At 42.7% G+C, this 17,418-nt stretch overlaps 2 protein-coding genes across 5 annotated transcripts in view; one reads left to right on the top strand and one right to left on the bottom strand.

Moving 5' to 3' along the window:
• The window catches only part of afap1l2 (actin filament associated protein 1-like 2), a 34,569-nt gene that overhangs the window by 4,183 nt on the left and 12,968 nt on the right, over window positions 1-17,418 (top strand). For all 4 annotated transcript variants that reach the window (XM_035145378.2, XM_035145377.2, XM_047338262.1 and 1 more), the window contains exons 2-4: window positions 8,166-8,294; window positions 12,184-12,249; window positions 14,314-14,405. In XM_035145378.2, the coding sequence (XP_035001269.1) occupies window positions 8,166-8,294; window positions 12,184-12,249; window positions 14,314-14,405 (287 nt within the window). The remainder of the gene's footprint in view (window positions 1-8,165; window positions 8,295-12,183; window positions 12,250-14,313; window positions 14,406-17,418) is intronic.
• LOC118100378 (kelch repeat and BTB domain-containing protein 13) lies at window positions 14,669-16,943 on the bottom strand. The gene has a single exon (XM_035145382.2). It carries the CDS (start codon window positions 16,717-16,719, stop codon window positions 15,202-15,204), a length of 1,518 nt encoding a protein of 505 aa, XP_035001273.1. The 5' UTR covers window positions 16,720-16,943; the 3' UTR covers window positions 14,669-15,201.

Here is a 17,418-nt window from a genome sequence, read left to right as displayed (position 1 = left end):
AAACTGAAGGCTGAGGGAAACTGTGTAGTTTGTAAAAAGAAAATGTGGGTTCATCAATCTTAAGTTAGAAAAACTGATCGGAGCAGCTTTAAGAGATGATACCTTAAACTTTCACTTTCCATTTGTGTCACCGTTTGACATCATCAAGAAAAGTTTTGTCCGGCAACTGTCATCTAATGTTTTTCCTCATCACTGTTAACATTCCAGTGCATTTGCAACTGTCACACAAATTGTGTTGAATTGTGTGGTTGAAAACAAAAAGTTAATAGAGAAGGATGAAAATATCACTGAACCACATTAATATCAGACTTTCAAGTTTGACGACAGTGTCTCTAAAGCATCTCTATCATATTTGTAAAAGTCTTTTTGTGGACCAACAGTGACACATAGCTCCTTTTCTCACTTCCTTCATCTCTGACCTTGGTGCCACACACACACACACACACACACACACACACACACACTTCCTGCCTCTAGTGTTAAACCTCCAGCTTTAGTCTGCGCTGCAGGGACTACAGTAGCATGCGCTGCATCCTAATCAAGACAAAGTTGCTGAAGATTTACTTGGATTTTAGAGCCCATTAGCATGTTTAGGCTATTAAAAAAACCTGCCGGATTTCTCCAAGGGCCTCGCTGTAATACTCAGTGTAACTGACGCAGCACAGATCTAAAGAAAGACTGGGGGAAAAAAAGAAAAAGGGGTTGGGAAAGATGAAGCGTGAGATGAATAAAGGCAAGAATCAATTGTCTTGGCAGAGGGATGATGAAAAAGGAGAAACTTGAGAGTAGCGAACTACAGTATTTGCACCATTGTAGGAGTTTAAACCCTAAGGTGGCTCAGCATTTTTGGATAAATCGCACTAGTATGACTAGTGCTAGTGTTTTAACATTCGCTGTAACTCTGCCATCAAACTCTTTCTATTCTTTTTTAATCCTATTCCTTCATTTTCTTTTATCTTTTCCCTCATATGACATTGATTCTCATGTTTCCTTTCACGGTGTCTCCCTTTTAATGACTTTAATTATTGCTCAAACTTTGTTAATATTTAATCGTGCCATGGCAGCGCGCCTCAAGCTTATTTTTTATTTCTTTTAATCTGCCAATCATAACACTACATTACAGTAGTTCATTATGACAAGTCTGTGGATTTTCATTTCAACCAAACCTATTGTTTTCAGTGATTAGTTCCTGTTCTCTGTTTGAAGACATTTAAAAAAATACTGCAACGAGCTGCTGTGGTTTTTAAACCAGCAGATTATGATGAGGATTCAGCCTTGGTCAGACGAAAGCTTGTTCCTACCACAGAGTTAAAGGTGATAGTTGCACAGTATTTCTATATCCCCATAATCTGCTTTGTAGTCAGAAAAGACATGTAAATCTCACTTCTACAATATATGAGCTTTAATTTGCTTCCACCAGATAAATTCTGTAAAGAACACTTTGTTTGCCCTGGATATATTTGCAGTATTATTTGACTTACTCATTTACTCTTAAATGTTCAATCTCTTATCTTGCTTTCTTCCTATACTTTTCCCTTCCAACTTTTGTCACCACCAGAGTTCCTCCATCAGACACAGGCGGACCCTTCTTCTGAAGTCGTCAACTCAACTTTTTCTGTTCAGGTTTCTATGGCAATAACACCAAAACACAGCTTGGATTAATCCATGCATGGCCACTCAGCCCCTGGCCCACAGCTGAACCCGCAGCATGCTGCAGGGGGACAGACAAACAGCGCCTGCCAATACAGCACAAACACCAATCAAGCTGATGCCTGACGCGTTATTCAGGCGCTGCCATCAGCCACTTATCAGCTACTCTCACCAGAACAGGGCCAGGCTGGAACAAACCAATCATAAATGGCTCCTTCCTCGTCTTGTGAACATTGAAACTGACGCTCAGTGTCATGCGTGGGTTTTTTCCCCTGAAAGTTTGGCGTGGGTTTTTTATGGTCTCCTGAAGCAGAAGCACCTTGAATCTGTGGCATCCAAACCTTTCATTCTCATGCTGTTGGTCACTGGTTCCAATTCTCCTTATTGCCAGCACTTCCCTTTAAGTGTAGTTGTCTCTGTGTCAGTCACACGATAAAAATAGTCTCAGTTACAGGTATCATTTGACTTTAGTTCATCTAACAAATAATTCCATTTTCTTTTTAAATGGAATTATTTAAGTTCCTCTATTCATTTACAAAAATCTCATATAGTATTTATCAACCCCAACTATACAATTGGTAGAGATGTCAAGTGTGTTTGCAAAACTAAACAACAATCCACCTCAAACTGCTGCAAGTGGCTCAGGAGGTACAGTGGGTCGTCCACTAGCCTGAACAAGAGTGGTTTGATCCCAGTCAGCTTCTCCAGTCTGCGTGCCAAAGTGTACTTGGGGCATTCACATTGAAAGTGAATGTCACAGTGAATGTGTGGATAGAATGTGAATAGAAAAAGCGCAGCACATAGTAGCGCTGTGTGAATGGGCGAGTGGGTGTAAAGCACCTTTGAATGGTCGCTCGGACTTGAAAAGCACTATATACAATAACTTCAGTCCATTTGCCAGTTCATTTAGTTTCGCGAGGGAGCCACATAGCTTATATCACACTGCCAATTGCTCTTCATCCAGAGTAATGGGGATAGTTGTGCTGGAAGGTTTTACGAATTTACAGAATGCACAGGAGAAGATGGTTTTTCATCTGGCCAAGAGAGTTAAGGCTGATTTAATGTCCTGTTATTACTCAATCATGTAAAACAAGAACACAGTGTGGGGATATGATGCTTAAGGGTTTGTGTGTGAACTCATCAATGCCAATGGAAAAATGTCGTGACCAGACATTTTTTAGAGTTTGTCTTTCACATATGAAGAACGCATCAGGAGGTTGGCGTCGGCTCTTATCACCAAAAGCTCTCAAATCTCATCGTCTTTCAAGCTGACATCTTCGTTAGCATCTTGTACGTTTCATCCTGAGAATTTTAAATAATTTAAGCTTCTTTTAGTTTTGTTAGAAACGTCATCAACACAAGGAGGTTGGCGGTAAAAGTCGGAAAAGTAGTCACAGAATTAGTCAGGAGAAGTTTTCTGGCCACATCTGTATCCGTGATGCTCTTCCCCTGCAGCCAAGCTTTCTGCGTCCACTGGGCTCAGGACCTGGAGAATGACTTCATGAGGACTTTGAATGAAAGTATGAGTGGATGTATGCACAGGAGCACAGGAGCACAGAAGAAATTACGTTTGTGTAGATATACCAGACCGACTGACAGAAGCTATTATATAAAAGCTCAACAAGTGCAGCATTCACTCACTGGACGTGAAGAAAAACCTTGTGAGCACATCTGTGACTATTTTCGACATCTGCACCACATCCCAAAATATGACTGTGATTCAGAGGGTAGAGGAAGTGTCCCAAACAGACCTCAACCAGCAGCTCCCAGCTGAACAAGCAAGTCGGCCAGCTTACATTTCAGCCGCCTTTATTGCATCATCGGATGGAAGCAATATTAGGCTAAAATTTCACATTTCATCTTGCTTTTTGTTTTCTTTAACCCTCCACCCATTTGACTTGTTCCCCCTCCAACACTGATCAAAGCTATAAAAGTGCTTAAAAAGCATCAGAAATATTGCATCAGTGAAAAACTTGATATGTCCTGGAGCGTGAATTGATAAGTTCGGGATTTGAGGAGCTGTTTTGAAAGTAGGACGGATGTGGAGGGGGCGAAGCACCGATGAGACGATCAACACATGAAAGTTTAATTCACATGTGAGGAAAAGTTAAATAGCGAGGGAGGATAAATTCATAAAGATTTGGGGATGTTTCTGCCTTTTAGAGGAAGTGGGTGACAACTTGATGGTGAATTTAGAAAATATGCGACATTTCTCACAGTGACAGTCCCAGGGTATCAGTTCAAAACTCAACCGAGTACAAGAGAGACGTCTGACTTTACCACCATATACCGAGAAAAGGGGAGGAAAGCTGTCATATCCTTCTTAGAACGCTTCTGACAAGGCACGCTGAAGCTGCTGTGGTGGCTTGTGGTGTCCCAATGGCCTTTAAATGCTCTTAAGTCTCATACTTGGTCTTTTATTTTGCTTCTTGTCTCTATTTCGGGGCTGAAATGTAGCTCCAGACACGCATTATTTCTCTGAACGAGTATATCGTGATGGGGTAGTAACTTTATAGACCGATCCCGCCAAGCAGCAGCAGTGTCCCAGCAACCGCATTTAACCTGGACGCAATCTGACCGGAACGAGAGGCCATGTCTGCCTCGTTAGTTTGATAAGATGAAATGCCTGCAGGGCTCGTCTCCTCTCAGAGGCGGCCTGTCAGTGGTGATGCAGAACCTCAAGTCTCTCGGAGCAGGAAATGCTGCTGCCAGGATCCTGACAAGACCCCCTTGTTCCGCCGAAGATTTGTTCAGATTTAACTTGAAGAAGGGAGGGAAGGACTCAAGTTAAATTCCTTCTCCTCACTGAATGCCCCGAAAGTCCGAACCTTTTCCTGAAATTTTCCATAGTATGTGAGAATGCAAATTTCTGAGTCAGGTGCTCCAGATATTTTCCTGAATCTTTTCCTCCGAGTCCCCTTGTAAAATATCCAGAAAGTGTCCGAGTGTCCCATGTGACAAAAGAGCAGGAAAATGTCCTTAAATGTTTCTAACAAGCGACGGACGAGAAACTGTGAAAATACAAATAACTCAAGATGAAAAAGATGTCAACTTGAAAAGACCAGGAGATTTGAGAGCTTCCTATTCTGATTTACAACCACACATATACCATTTGTGCATAATTGATATTAAAACAGTTTTTAATAAGACCTTGCCATCATCTTGCTTCTCATCGCACAGACAGGAAATAAGCAGTTATTTTTGAGACGCTAATAAAAAGGACTGTTGTCATTTTGAAAGAATGAGCCTCTCTCCATCGACCGCAGCCTGGGTCACACAAGATGAACAGATATGGAGGTTTACTCTGCAGGTTGGCACTGATTACACACTTGGTGTTGAAGGAAACAGTTTCATATAATCTCTGCCATGATCCTTGTGGCTATATTCCACTAAAACCTAAACCACCATGTCACCATGTTACAGCCACGGTCCAATATGAGCGGTCAGACAGCCAGACAGGCTTTAAACAAATCCCTCACGCTTTTATTCTTTTATTCTAACCTCAGGCAGTGTAAATACATTTAAATCTGCTATCTGGATCAGCTATCTTATCAAAGCACTATGTGAAAAATAGCATGTGTGCATAGCAAACAACAGGGTAGTTGTTGTTCTTGGTAATGGATCAAACCAGGAAGTGCAACCTCCGGCATGAGGAAGAGAAATTTCCCTTGTGCGTGATGTTGGCTTTTTCAAATTCAACTTGTTATTCAATCAAACCCAGTGGACTCTTGATTGTATTCTTACCTGGCTTTTAGATTTCAATTACAACAGTTAGAAAATAGTGAACTGGCCGGCCGACGGCCTCTCAGATTCCTCTTGGCCACTCTACAGAAGGGGATTGTTTATGCTGCGGAGGCTGCGGTCGCTCACTGGATGTGCAGTGGGCGTCTGGCCAACCCCGTAGCCCGCAGAGACGGGCCCGCTCCAGACCTCCCTGTCCTGTCAGCTGACTAAGTTTCCCAGGGTCCCCCAATCCGAAAGGCCATCTGAGTCAACCTCTGCAAACACACACGGAGGAGAAGCTGGGGAAATGTTTAGATTTGGTACCGAGCAGCCAAAACATTGGCAGCTAAACAACAATTAGAAATGTAATGAAAGTCAATGTGTGTGGTTTTAATCGTTACAGCGACGTCTCCACACAAGGAGGAGAGAACGCTTCTGAGTCTTTAGCGTTGTCTAAGCTTGTTTTAATTACTTTACATCACCTATGTGTGTGTGTGGGTGGGTGGGTGTGTGTTTGTTTTCCATGGTGTAGGTCCTCCTCACATGGGGCCCTCTCAGCAGAAGATGACTCAGCACGAGTAGGAGTCATTAAAGAAAAGTTTGCTTTACCTCGAGGAAAAGCCTCTCAGCGTCTCCTAAAGGCAAAGCTTACCGCGGCCTGACGCCTTATGTTGCAGAAAGATTTCCCCCTTTGCTCGGAACTTTTAAAGTGTGGGAGTGTGTGGGAGGGCAGGAACATAATTCCCTCTGAGTCTTGGATCGTAGTGATGAGTTTGAGCCGGAAGGAGCCACTAAAACAGACGCTCTGACAGGTTTGGTAGAGTTCAGACGGAGAGGAGCAAGTAGCTGTAATAGTTTAGAGGATTTTACTTGATCTAGAGTCAGATGATTTTCACACTTAAATTCACACCTTCATTTTGCTGACAAAAAGTTTTTATTTATTGCATTAAACCTGCTTTGAAGAGTTTCACTAATTTTTACTTAGTAATTGTGATTTGACATTAAATTTGATCGTGTTTGATTGGATCTGAGTCAGGCTGATTTCCTCGCGTTTCACACCTCTATGCCAGCAGAGCTAATCGCCTTCTGAGGTCACTACTTCCCCTGAACTCACACGAATATGTTGAACGTGAACGCCTGATGGTTTGGCGTACCCAACACTTGGTGCCGGCCCGATCCTTATAACGACAACAATCCCGGGTTTCAAGCTTGGGACACACAACATGGCCGGCTGTCATGCTTGACGTGCAAACTAGAGGTGTTTGATCGTTTCCATTTGACAGTGCCAGGCTAGCTGTTTCCCTCCGTTCCCAGTCTTTATGCTAAGCTAAGATAACAGCTTCTTGGCCCTGGCTTCGTATTGACTGCAGCAAGCAATTAAGAGTAGGCGTTTTCAAAATGTCAGACCACTGAGAGTAAAATACTTTAGCGTGGATTGGCTTTGGGTTTAGTTAAGTTAATCAAAATAGCCAAACTACTCTGTATACTGATGCTACTCATACCTACTTTTAGATGGTTATTGAGCTTGAATGTCACTGCTTGAATGTAACTGCTGTTAAATCTATTTTTAACGTGGTTGTGGTACATCTGACACATCTAGACAAACCTGTAAGAAAGCATACATCATACGTTCTGGGGGGATTTTACACACCACCACTGTTTGCCCCACCTTTCCCTTTATAAAGTCTTTCTTCTTTACTTCCCTTGTGTCTCATCTTCTGCTGAAGCGCTCACACACTGAGGCCCCGCTGTAGCAAGGGGCCCATTCATGAGGCCGAGCGAGAGCGAAGGGAAACACAAAGAGCTCCCCACACAACGGAGAAGGCTGTGAGCTCAGCCCTGACCCCTGAAGGATGTGTGTGGGACGCACCCAGACACACTGGCCCCGCCGACTCGGGGCACTCGGCTCCTCCCTCCGCTGGACTTGACCTTTCGCTAAACTCACACGGCTCCCAAAACAACCTCGAATAAGACCTACAGCTGTCAATAGCCAACGCAAGAGAGACCAGAGGGAATGACATATAGAGTCTGAATGTTTATCGACCGCTGCCAGCTGAAAACCTCCGCAGAGCTTCTCCCATGTTAAATGTTGGCGTACGGCGTGGAGCTTCAAAACGCTGGAGCCAAACAGTGCGAATTAAACAGCTAGCAAACCAGCAGCTGGAAGCAACGGCAAAAGACACATCATCGACTTGAACTCGCTGCCCTCAGCCGTAAATTAAAGCACAATATTCTGAAGATTTCTGGAAACCTCAGGAGGATTTTTTTATTGCTCATGGCTGTTCTTGCTGATGGGAAAGCCAATTGCTTTAATACCTCCTAAAGGGATAGTTCACCCAAAAATCAAAATTCCAACATTATCTACTCCCCACTATGCCGATGGAGGGGCGGGTGGAGTGTTTGAGTCCAAGAAGCACTTTTGGGATTTCAGGGGTAAACAGCATTGCAGCCATATCCGATACAATTGAAGTAAATGGTGACCACTTCTTCAAATGTAAAAAAACTGAATAAATTAAATAAAATGCCTCCATACTGCTCCTGTGGTGTCACCCAAGTGTCAGTAAGCCCCCACATTCCAATTTGAATTGAAACGGCGTCATTGACACCATCTTTTTAATCTTATTGTCCGCTGTCCACCCTCCATCAGCATAGTGATGACTAGATAATGAGTGAATTTTCATTTTTGGGTGAACTATCCCTTTAATATTTCCACGCCAAGACATGTTCGAAACCATTTGGCATTTAAAGGAGTTTTTTTTTAAATGTTCTGTCTGTCTGTCTTGTGCTTCCAGTGCTGGACCAGCTCCTCATGGAGCTCCAACGCTTCCTGCTCATCCTGGACAAGGAGACACTGAGCGGGAACGCCACCGTCCAGAAGGGCTTGCTCTCCGATATCCTCCACTCCTACAGGGCCTCCAACGGTAAGGAGGGAAAACTCAGAAGCGTAGATTGCTGAACAAAGAGTGGGTGGTACTTTTAGATCTATGCGCAGTATTTGCACAGTGCGACAAAAAAAGAGATTTCTTTCATTAAAAAACTGTGGATTAGACTATAAACTCTCCAGCTTAGTTTACTAAATATGAATTATCATCTGGAAATCATCCACTGTATCAACTGAGCTCTACTGATGTGTGCCAGACCAGTCAGTAAAGTATGAGGAGTGACTCACGGCCTTCACAAAAAAAAAAAAACCTGAACTCCCAACTCTTAAAACTTTGGCAGTGAAGAAATAAAAGGAAAGACACAGATAAAGTCCTGGTTCTCACTTCAAACTGATTTTGGTGAATATTCTAAAGGAAATTTTATGTATTTACTGACACATGTGACTCAAAACAAAACCAGGGTATAGCAGTGGAAGTTTGAAAACAGACCTGGTCATGTCATAAAGGGTATGTGAAGAAAATAACATTCGAGGAAGAGAAAGTCGGTCCTTCTCGTTAAGAAATGAGTGGTAAATGTATTTTTAAAAGTTTTGAAAGAAACAAGAACAATGTTTGGTGTCAACAAAAATGTTTTATTTTAGCAAATTAAATTTGTAGCAGTGTAATTATATTGCAAATTGCCCCAAATTAGTAAATACAAATAACTGAGAACAGACTGTGACTGCATATATCCAAGTAAATGGTTCAAAGGTCAAAGGCATTTCTGATTTTCCCAGACTTTCATATAACCACAGTTTGCAAGGACAACAGATTTTCTTTTTTATTGGAAGACAATCTCATTCCTTAAAGTGATAAAATCTTGCCTGCTCTGTGTTATGAGTCGACGTTCACCTCCCATGAAGGCTGCAGAATATCTGAGAGTTACTGTGGAATTCCAGCCTCTACGAGTACATGTGTGTATTTAATTACATTTACATACTGGGGCGGCGCAGTGGTGCAGCGGTTAACACTGTGTGCCTCACAACAAAAGCGTATGAATGCCGGTCTCACCTGGGTCATGTGGAGTTTGCATGTTCTTCCCATGTCTGCCTACGTTTTCTTGCTTCCTCTATTGCAGTGAGATTACATGACAGTTACATAGGTTGAGGTTTAAGGCCAAAAAAATGTTAAACCATTCAAAAGCTTTAACTCTCAGCGCCTTATGTAACATGTGGCGAGGCCCTGCGTCCCCCACAATTCAATGAACTCACATCGTTGGCAGTTATAATGCAATTTCTGAGAGAAGCTATTAAACGACCCACTCTGGTATTATTTTAAAACTCCCAGTAACCACCATGTAATAATTATATATTCGCAAACTTGTATTAACTAATACATTTGGGGGCTTTTATCCCATTTTGGTTGCTTAATACCACTTTGCGGTGAATTACTTAAATATCTCTACCTCCCTTGTGAGATTACATTTTTTTATTCTGTGAATGATTGTGGTTGTAGGTTTGTGTTTACAAGCAGGGTTAAATCAAACCGAGTGCCTCCTGCTCCATCATCGAGTGATGCATGGATTGTTAACGTATCCTGTCAAACAGCTAATGACACGTTTATTGTTTTAACTCACTGGCTCTAACAGTCAACATGAAAATGGGCCAACGGCTGGTGAGCTGATGGGATTTATGGAGCCTGGGAGTCAGCGAGTTAAACAGGGAACCAGTCTGACACTGGTGAGCCTCCGCTACTGGATTTACAATGAACTGGGGATAATGAGTGACACGGACTACGTTTACATGGACATAAATATTCATATAGTAACTCAATTAAGACAATAGTCAGAATAAGACATTGCTATGTCAACAGCTTGTCCTGCAAGGTCATACTTGGAATAAGCAATAATCAAATTAAGACATAGAGAGTAAAACACATTACACAGTAATAAACACATAATAATCCAAATAATGTTTTATTCTGAAAAAGGTCAATGGTCGTATAATTGGTGTCCATGTAAACGTAGTCACGGTTGATCCCTCAGAAACTGTAGCTTGGAGTAATCGTACAGAAAAGACCTGACCCGAGATCTCTTGCGTTGTAACAACAGCAGCCTACAGGATATTTGAGTGAAAGAGACAACGTTTAGCTTCTTCTTTTCTCGACCAGTCACACTTAAACACACAAAAACAGTCATGCTTTTCCATGTTCAGCTCCTGGACCTGTCTCTGCATACTTCCTCCTCTGGCTCCAAGCTGTATCATTTTTCCGAAGCTGCATTTATCCTCTAGGGGATGCTCACTTCCTTTGAGAAGCAGTTTATAAATAGCATTTCATCTCTGCCCCCCCCCTAAAATCTGGTTTCACTGTACAGGCAAAACATTGTTTCACTCTGCTGTTGTTTGATTTCACCACACGATATTTATTTCAAAGCGGAGACCTTCTCTAGAGTATCACCCAAGGTTAGCGTTTTGTTTGATTTCCTCTCAGGATACAAACTTTGTCAGCTAAAATATTTGAGTCAGAGAAACAACTTTCCTTAAAAAACATTGCTGCAGCTCCGGAACAGGTTTCAGTGACCGGCTGGATTCTTCTTGGCCAAAAGTGCAGGGTTCCTTCCTTGAGAAGAGGCATTCGTTCAAACTGTTATGGCAATTCTGTCTTTGCCAGCTTGTAATCATTCCACCATTTTAGGACCCGACATTAAAGCAAACACAGCACATTTCTCACTGAGCTGACTTCAGCACGGATGCATCACACGGGGTTTTATCATCTCCACTTATTTGCTGAGTGATACGATTGTTAACACTGACCTGTAAATATTTACATTAGACACGACTCCTCTGACCATGTAAAGCACTTAATTTCCCCCTCACTGGGCTTCTATTGCAATCACAGGAAACAGCAACTATATATATGTAATAATAATAATAATACTTATATGTATAACATTTTATTATTTTCACTTTAATTAAATAGTGTCGCTGATTTTTTTTACTATAAAACAGAAAATGTGATTGGTTAAAAAGAATGTGTTGCCTTTGGACCAATCCTGGTTCTTGTTTGTGACTATAACTATAACTTTTTGGTAAAAGCGTAAACTCTTTGGACGTCTACGTGGATCAGGTTCAGGAGCTGCATTGTTTCATCGTACGATAATTCTAAAAACTTCAAACATGGACGTTGTACAGTGCCCTATCTGTGTTTTCTGACTAATGCCTGATGAATGCCCACCACGGTAAGAGTGGGTGTCAATAATGGGCCCATCTGTCTGCACAATGGGCCACTTGTTTGGGTGAAGTTCTCCTTTAATCCTGGTCTTTCGACAAACATGATGAAAGTTTGTTTGGCACTAAGGTGGAGGCAGATTTTCCGATCAGTGCTTCGAGTAGATTATTTTGGAAGCGAAATACCCCAAATACCCCTGTTCTTCTTGTGATGTAGTTGGTTCTCTGTGTAGAGTATGGGGGTCTGTCCCAATGCTATTTACAACCACCTAAGCATGTCATTATTTAAGGAGACCTATTGTAATTGGAGTCTAAGCAACAGTGCATTAGTCTGACCACCCTACAATCCAGAGGGTTCTGGGAGTCAAGGATACTTTAATGAGTCGGGGAAAACCCTGATGTTTCAACAGCTGGGTCCTCACCTGTCCAGGGTTTGTTACAGAGACAGCAGTTCTCTTCTGTTCCTCACTGTACGTTTAAAGCTTTAATGATTCTTAGTGCATCGGCCAAAGCAGCACAGCCATTTAAACAACTTGGGACAGTTGCATTCATTCTTCATCTTTAGTATTATCAAAATATATATATATATTGTTATACGTATTAGTCTAATGTTTATTTGGTGACATTTAAGAGGCTATTTTTTGTTTCCTGAGTTCACCAAGGTGTCAGCATTTGCGGTAACTACTGTGAATTTGTTAACCACATTTCGTGTCTCCACGCAGGTGCTGATGAGGAGTACATCTACATGAACAAAGTGACTGTCGGTGGCAAGGACAAAGACGACAGAGGTGTGAGTTTCAAATGGTTCTTCTCTGAAGTGTGTAAATCTACAAAGAAAAAGAGTAGTCATAGTAGTGGCCTGGCTTCTTCAGTCATTGCTGTACTTGCAAGCAGAATTCAACACACTCCCAAAAAATATCCAAGGGGAATGACTTTTTTTACACTCGAACTAAGTATATCTCGAAGTAATTTGATACACTTACATCCATTTAGCTAGAGAATTAATACTGTAATGTAAAATGTGTATAATTTGAAATTTCAGATTTATTTAAGCTTTGGAGTTTATTATTATAGATGTTCTAATGTGGAAAGACAACTTGGAACAAAACCTTAAAAGAAAAACCAGAAAAAGACTCCAACTGGAATTTTCAAGTTGTCCAAGGTGGTCCGACCCGTTATTGCGTCTCGTACTCAATTCGACATGATTCAAGTGAATAGCAGACATGAGAATAAGCTGCAACAACAAGCAGCCCCCGGCCCCCGGCCCCCGACTCTCCTCTCACTAACCATTTCCTGCCTGTTACTTCATAACTGCGTGCACCATCTGAGACGGACCCGTTTTGTTTGGACAGTGAAGAAGAATGTGGTTTGAATGAGTGCTAGACTTGACGCACATATTTTCAGCAGCGACGTTAACAAAGCCACAGGTTTTCCTTTCTCATGGTCTGATGGAAAGTGGAGGCTCAGGTGTGAGGTTCGAGGTTTCTTAATCAGTATCATGTGGCAGACAACAAGAAATGTCTCTCTCGGTTCACATGCAAGAGAACATGGCATTGAAGACACTTTTAACTATTAATTAAAAAGACAATTATTTTAGATATTGTTACACATGCACAGATACAGAAACACTTTGACCCACAGTAAAGGTCCATAACTGGACGTGACATCCTGTGCATCCTGTTTTCACTGTTGAAAGCTCAAGGATGATCTCCTGCTACGTTCATGTTTGAGACTGAGAAATATAGTGACAATAAATTAAAGTGACAATGTTAAATCTCCACCTGGGTGTTGAAGCACCCCCAAGAGGTAGATCAAGATAAACCAACATGGCAGCTCCCAGAAAGTGAAGCCAAAGCACCTTCTCCTTGCCCCCTGGTAGCTGACAGTACTATAGATCATAAACCCCTACCCCCTACATGTTATAGGATGGGACATGGGCAAAACTAAAAAGTCCAAATAAATGTCAATTACATTTTTCCCCAAAAATGTTTGTGATTTTAGGTGGTACTTATGAATGACCAAGTGCTACTTTTATCACAGCTCCATTCCTCGATCAAATTACGTTGCCGCCACCTGATGGCAGAGTTCTAATTCAGGATGTTTTTGGCTTCATTTCTGAAAAGCGAGAGGAAGTTCACCTTTGTATACAGCCTATGGGGAATAATTCACCTTCCTGCCAAGATATGAAGCTTGATACCACTCTCGGAACTGTGCACTAAATATTAAGCTACACCACAAGCAAAAAAAACTTGAAGCAGGGTCACAGAACTAGTCCAAAAGTAATAAAATATGCTTATCAGTACCTCGAAAGTTCAATGACTTACATCTCATACCTACATGTTCACAAAATAGCTTTGTTGCTTCATTCCCAGTCTTTATAATACATATAAAATCAATATCAACATCTCTCAGGGAGTCAAATGCCAAAAATATTAGAAACTACTGCTGTGATTATATTTGCTTTGAGGTTACATCCACTGAAAACCATAATTCTTTCATTGTTTATCCAAAGTCTCCTTTAATTTTCTTGATGTGTCTTTTCCCCAGTACTGTGGTGTGTGTATTGTATAATAGGGTTGTTGCTACCATACAAATGCTTGACTTGGGTTCTGTGGTCACTGTAACAATGAAGGGTCTTGTGCTCACAGCGAGTGTTTGGGATACTAGGAAGCATTGACATGTGTAGGACACATCGGGACATTTAAAAATAGAGCTGGTTTAAAAAAACAGACTCAATTCAAACTTGCAGCATAACCAATTTCTTGAATTTATCTAAAAATGTTCAGGTAATACGATGGAACAGTTCTGAATTCTCTCACTGACTCCAAAATCGATGTTTCTTTATGATCTAGATAACAGACCAGATATCTTGCTCAATGGAAAAGCAGCAAAATGTGTTCCCGTCCCACAGAAGAGCCTCCCTGACCTTCCACCCCCCAGATCAGTAAGTTATTACTAATCTGATTCCACCCGAGTGGATTAACGTGTGAAATTACTTGGTTTAACATACACATGTAGCTTTTTGAGCCTCTGCCTCCGCGGTGGGAACTGTAACAGCATAATCCACCCCGGTTGGACTGTTGAACTCAAAGGAGCCCAAAGACAAATTCCAACTCTAAATGTAATTGGCAGTATTTGGGGTTTTTTGTTACAAAGAGAACATTAACATCACTAAGCACCTGAAGTATTCAAAATAAAGGATTGATATCACATGTTGCCAGAGAATTCCACTGGTTTTTAATGTACTCGAGTCCGTGGCCGTACAAGACAAAATCATTTCCCACGTACACTCGGTCACAAGCTTGAGGCTACGTGAAATGTATCCTCCCACAGAAACAGGTATTTAATCACTCACGGGGCAACAAACCTGGACGAGTGTGTGAGAGATCTGTGTTTTATGTTGAGTGGTTGGCCGGTGGCTCCTGAATTGGCCCAGTGTGACTTCAGGAAAAACACGGGGAATAAGAGGTTTAGAACATCCCGTCAGTCCCTTTGAACTCCACTCACACACATGCACAGCGGCCTCCCCCAATATAAACTACAGTAGCAGCTGTTGCTAATCAGAACAAACGCTTAGTGTCAGCATGTGTACGTGTGTGTGTGTGTGCGTGTGTGTGTGCGCGCGTAAAAATGAAATGCACTGAAGTGAAGAATGTTTGTGTCACTTTGCAGTCTCCACAATCATCAAGTATTTTAGTAAACCCTTAAAAACATTGCGCAGCCTCAGTTGTGCTGTAATTTCACAGTTGTGGTGTAGCTGCCACAAACCCCTCAGACGTGTCTGGCAAAGACATTTCTTCTTCCTTCCCGTCTGGATCCAGCTGTGGTATAACTGGGCCCGTCTTGGGAAGCCTGAGTAAACACGTCCACAGTGAACCGCTCTTTGGAAATCCCTTCATCTGCCTGCGGGGCTTCCATCCATCTCCAGCGATGGCGTATTCAAGAGTTAGCATGTGTTTGACTGTGAACACAGAGTCCCCCCTGATCATTGCAGTGAACAGCGCCCCCTTGCTGTTGATGTACTGTCCGGTCAAGGCTGTCCACTGGCCTGTCGTGATATTGTAGCAGTCCATGAGGCAGCGCAGGAAGTCGTCACTAGGCCCATTGCGCATCACGTACAAATTGTCCCTGTGTGCTACCATACAGTGGCCATAGCTTTGACGTCTGATCATTGTGGTGGCAAGTTTCCATTCATCTTTCAGTGGAACATATTCGTAGATGTCTGTGGTGTCTGGTGGTTTCCAGAAGCAAACAAACATCCTCCGTCTTGCAACAGCACAGGCGGCAGAGGCTACAGGTCTTGGTGCATGATGTATAAACGTCCACTCTCCCTTCTCAGCGTCGTAACTCTCTGCTGTAGAAATGATCCGTTTTTGGAACTCGCCGCCGATGGCATAGAGTCGTCCCTCGTGTCCCAGCAGGGTGAAGTCATATCTGGGTTGCTGGGGTCCAGGGAGAGCAGTCCAGACCCCTGAGTCCGGGTTGTAGCAAAAGCTGCTGTTTACTGTGTCCTTACCGTAACCGTAAACTCCCCCTACGATGTACAAGCGATTCTCAAGCACCGCTACACCAGCCATGGAGGTGCTACAGAGAGTCGGGAGGTTAGTTAAATGCTTCCACTCGCCCTCTTTTTCATCAAGATAGCAAACAACTCTGAAGGAGTCGTGCAGAAGCTCCATGGAAGGAGAGTGGGTGCCTATAGCAACATAAACAGAAGGAGACAAAGACTGAGAATAGCGAAGAAGCTCTTCAGGAACTGTCTTCTCTGCAACTTCCTTTAAACCATCAGAGGCATCACACAGGAAAAGAGCTGCACTATGCAGCAGTTTATGCACCCCGAAGACGGAGGCGACGTAGTAAAGCAAGAGGCAGTTGTCTGAGTCGATAATGTCACAAAGATATTGCACCAAGCACCCAACCTGCAGGAACGCAGCGCATTCCACCGCTTCCGTGAGCTCGTCCGGGTCACTGAGGGTGGGAATCTCCCCCCTGCAGACAGAAAGGGCAATGAGGAAACCCCTCGCATGCACTCCTCCCTTCAGGTGGAGTTCCTCCTGGAGACTTTCTCTCATCCCGGACTGAAAGAGGGCGCAGAAGTAATCGCTGCACCTCGCCAGCAAGCCGCGTTCCACGGTGAACCAGCTCTCCTCCACCCTCACCCTCACCCAGCCTGCGCGGTGCTCCCCGTCCTCCGGACCGAGGGTCGCATTCTCAGCATGCATATCCACATTGACTCTCGGGCCTTCGAGCAATTCCATGATCTCTTAACCCGCCTCCTTTATTCCTCCGAAAAGTGTCTCTCAAGTGACAATACAGCATGTGACTCCGGTGAAAATTGGCCATTTCCCCCCCAGAACCGGACGATAAATAAAGATTGGTGCGAGTTCCATTGCGTCCTGTCTGCATGGTCTGAAAATAGAGTCGTGCTATAGATAGCAGCTGTGCCACTTGCAAGCGTCAGGCAGGGAAAGGAATACTGTTGACATGCACAGCGAGTGGTAATGTGGCTGCCGGCAAACTGGTGATTATCGTAGCCACAATGCGATTGGCTAGTATTTGCTGAATTATTCATGATTACTTGCCAGGATTATCCCTTAAAAATCCAGTTATGTTTTACAGAAGTATTTTAGTTTTATACATGAAGGTCGTCTGTATTTATAGTCAAACATTTGAGTTGTAAACATTCATACCTACAAATAGTGGAAAGAACAAGATCTGGGAGCAGAAGTATGACGAGTTTAGAGAAGGTCAAGTTCCCAAGAAAGTACAAATAATGGGAAAATAAATACAGTATGTGCAAAATGTGTGTCATGTGAATTGTTTTATTTTCCGTTTCCCTGCCTCCCACCATACAGCTGACATTTACTGTCTTTTTTATTTTCCAATTTCCATTCATGACATTTTTTGTTTTACAAACTCTGACCACTTCCAAATGGTGCAGAGATAGAAAAAAGCCA

This window comes from Hippoglossus stenolepis, chromosome 21, assembly GCF_022539355.2.
Source record: "Hippoglossus stenolepis isolate QCI-W04-F060 chromosome 21, HSTE1.2, whole genome shotgun sequence".
Classification (NCBI taxonomy): domain Eukaryota; kingdom Metazoa; phylum Chordata; class Actinopteri; order Pleuronectiformes; family Pleuronectidae; genus Hippoglossus; species Hippoglossus stenolepis.
Note: the sequence above shows the minus strand (reverse complement) of the source record. Positions and strands in the feature narration are given on the sequence as shown.

Bases quoted from the DNA above. Each gene is read 5' to 3' on its own strand.
- LOC118100378 (XM_035145382.2), bottom strand. From the start codon at position 16,719: ATGGAATTGCTCGAAGGCCCGAGAGTCAATGTGGATATGCATGCTGAG.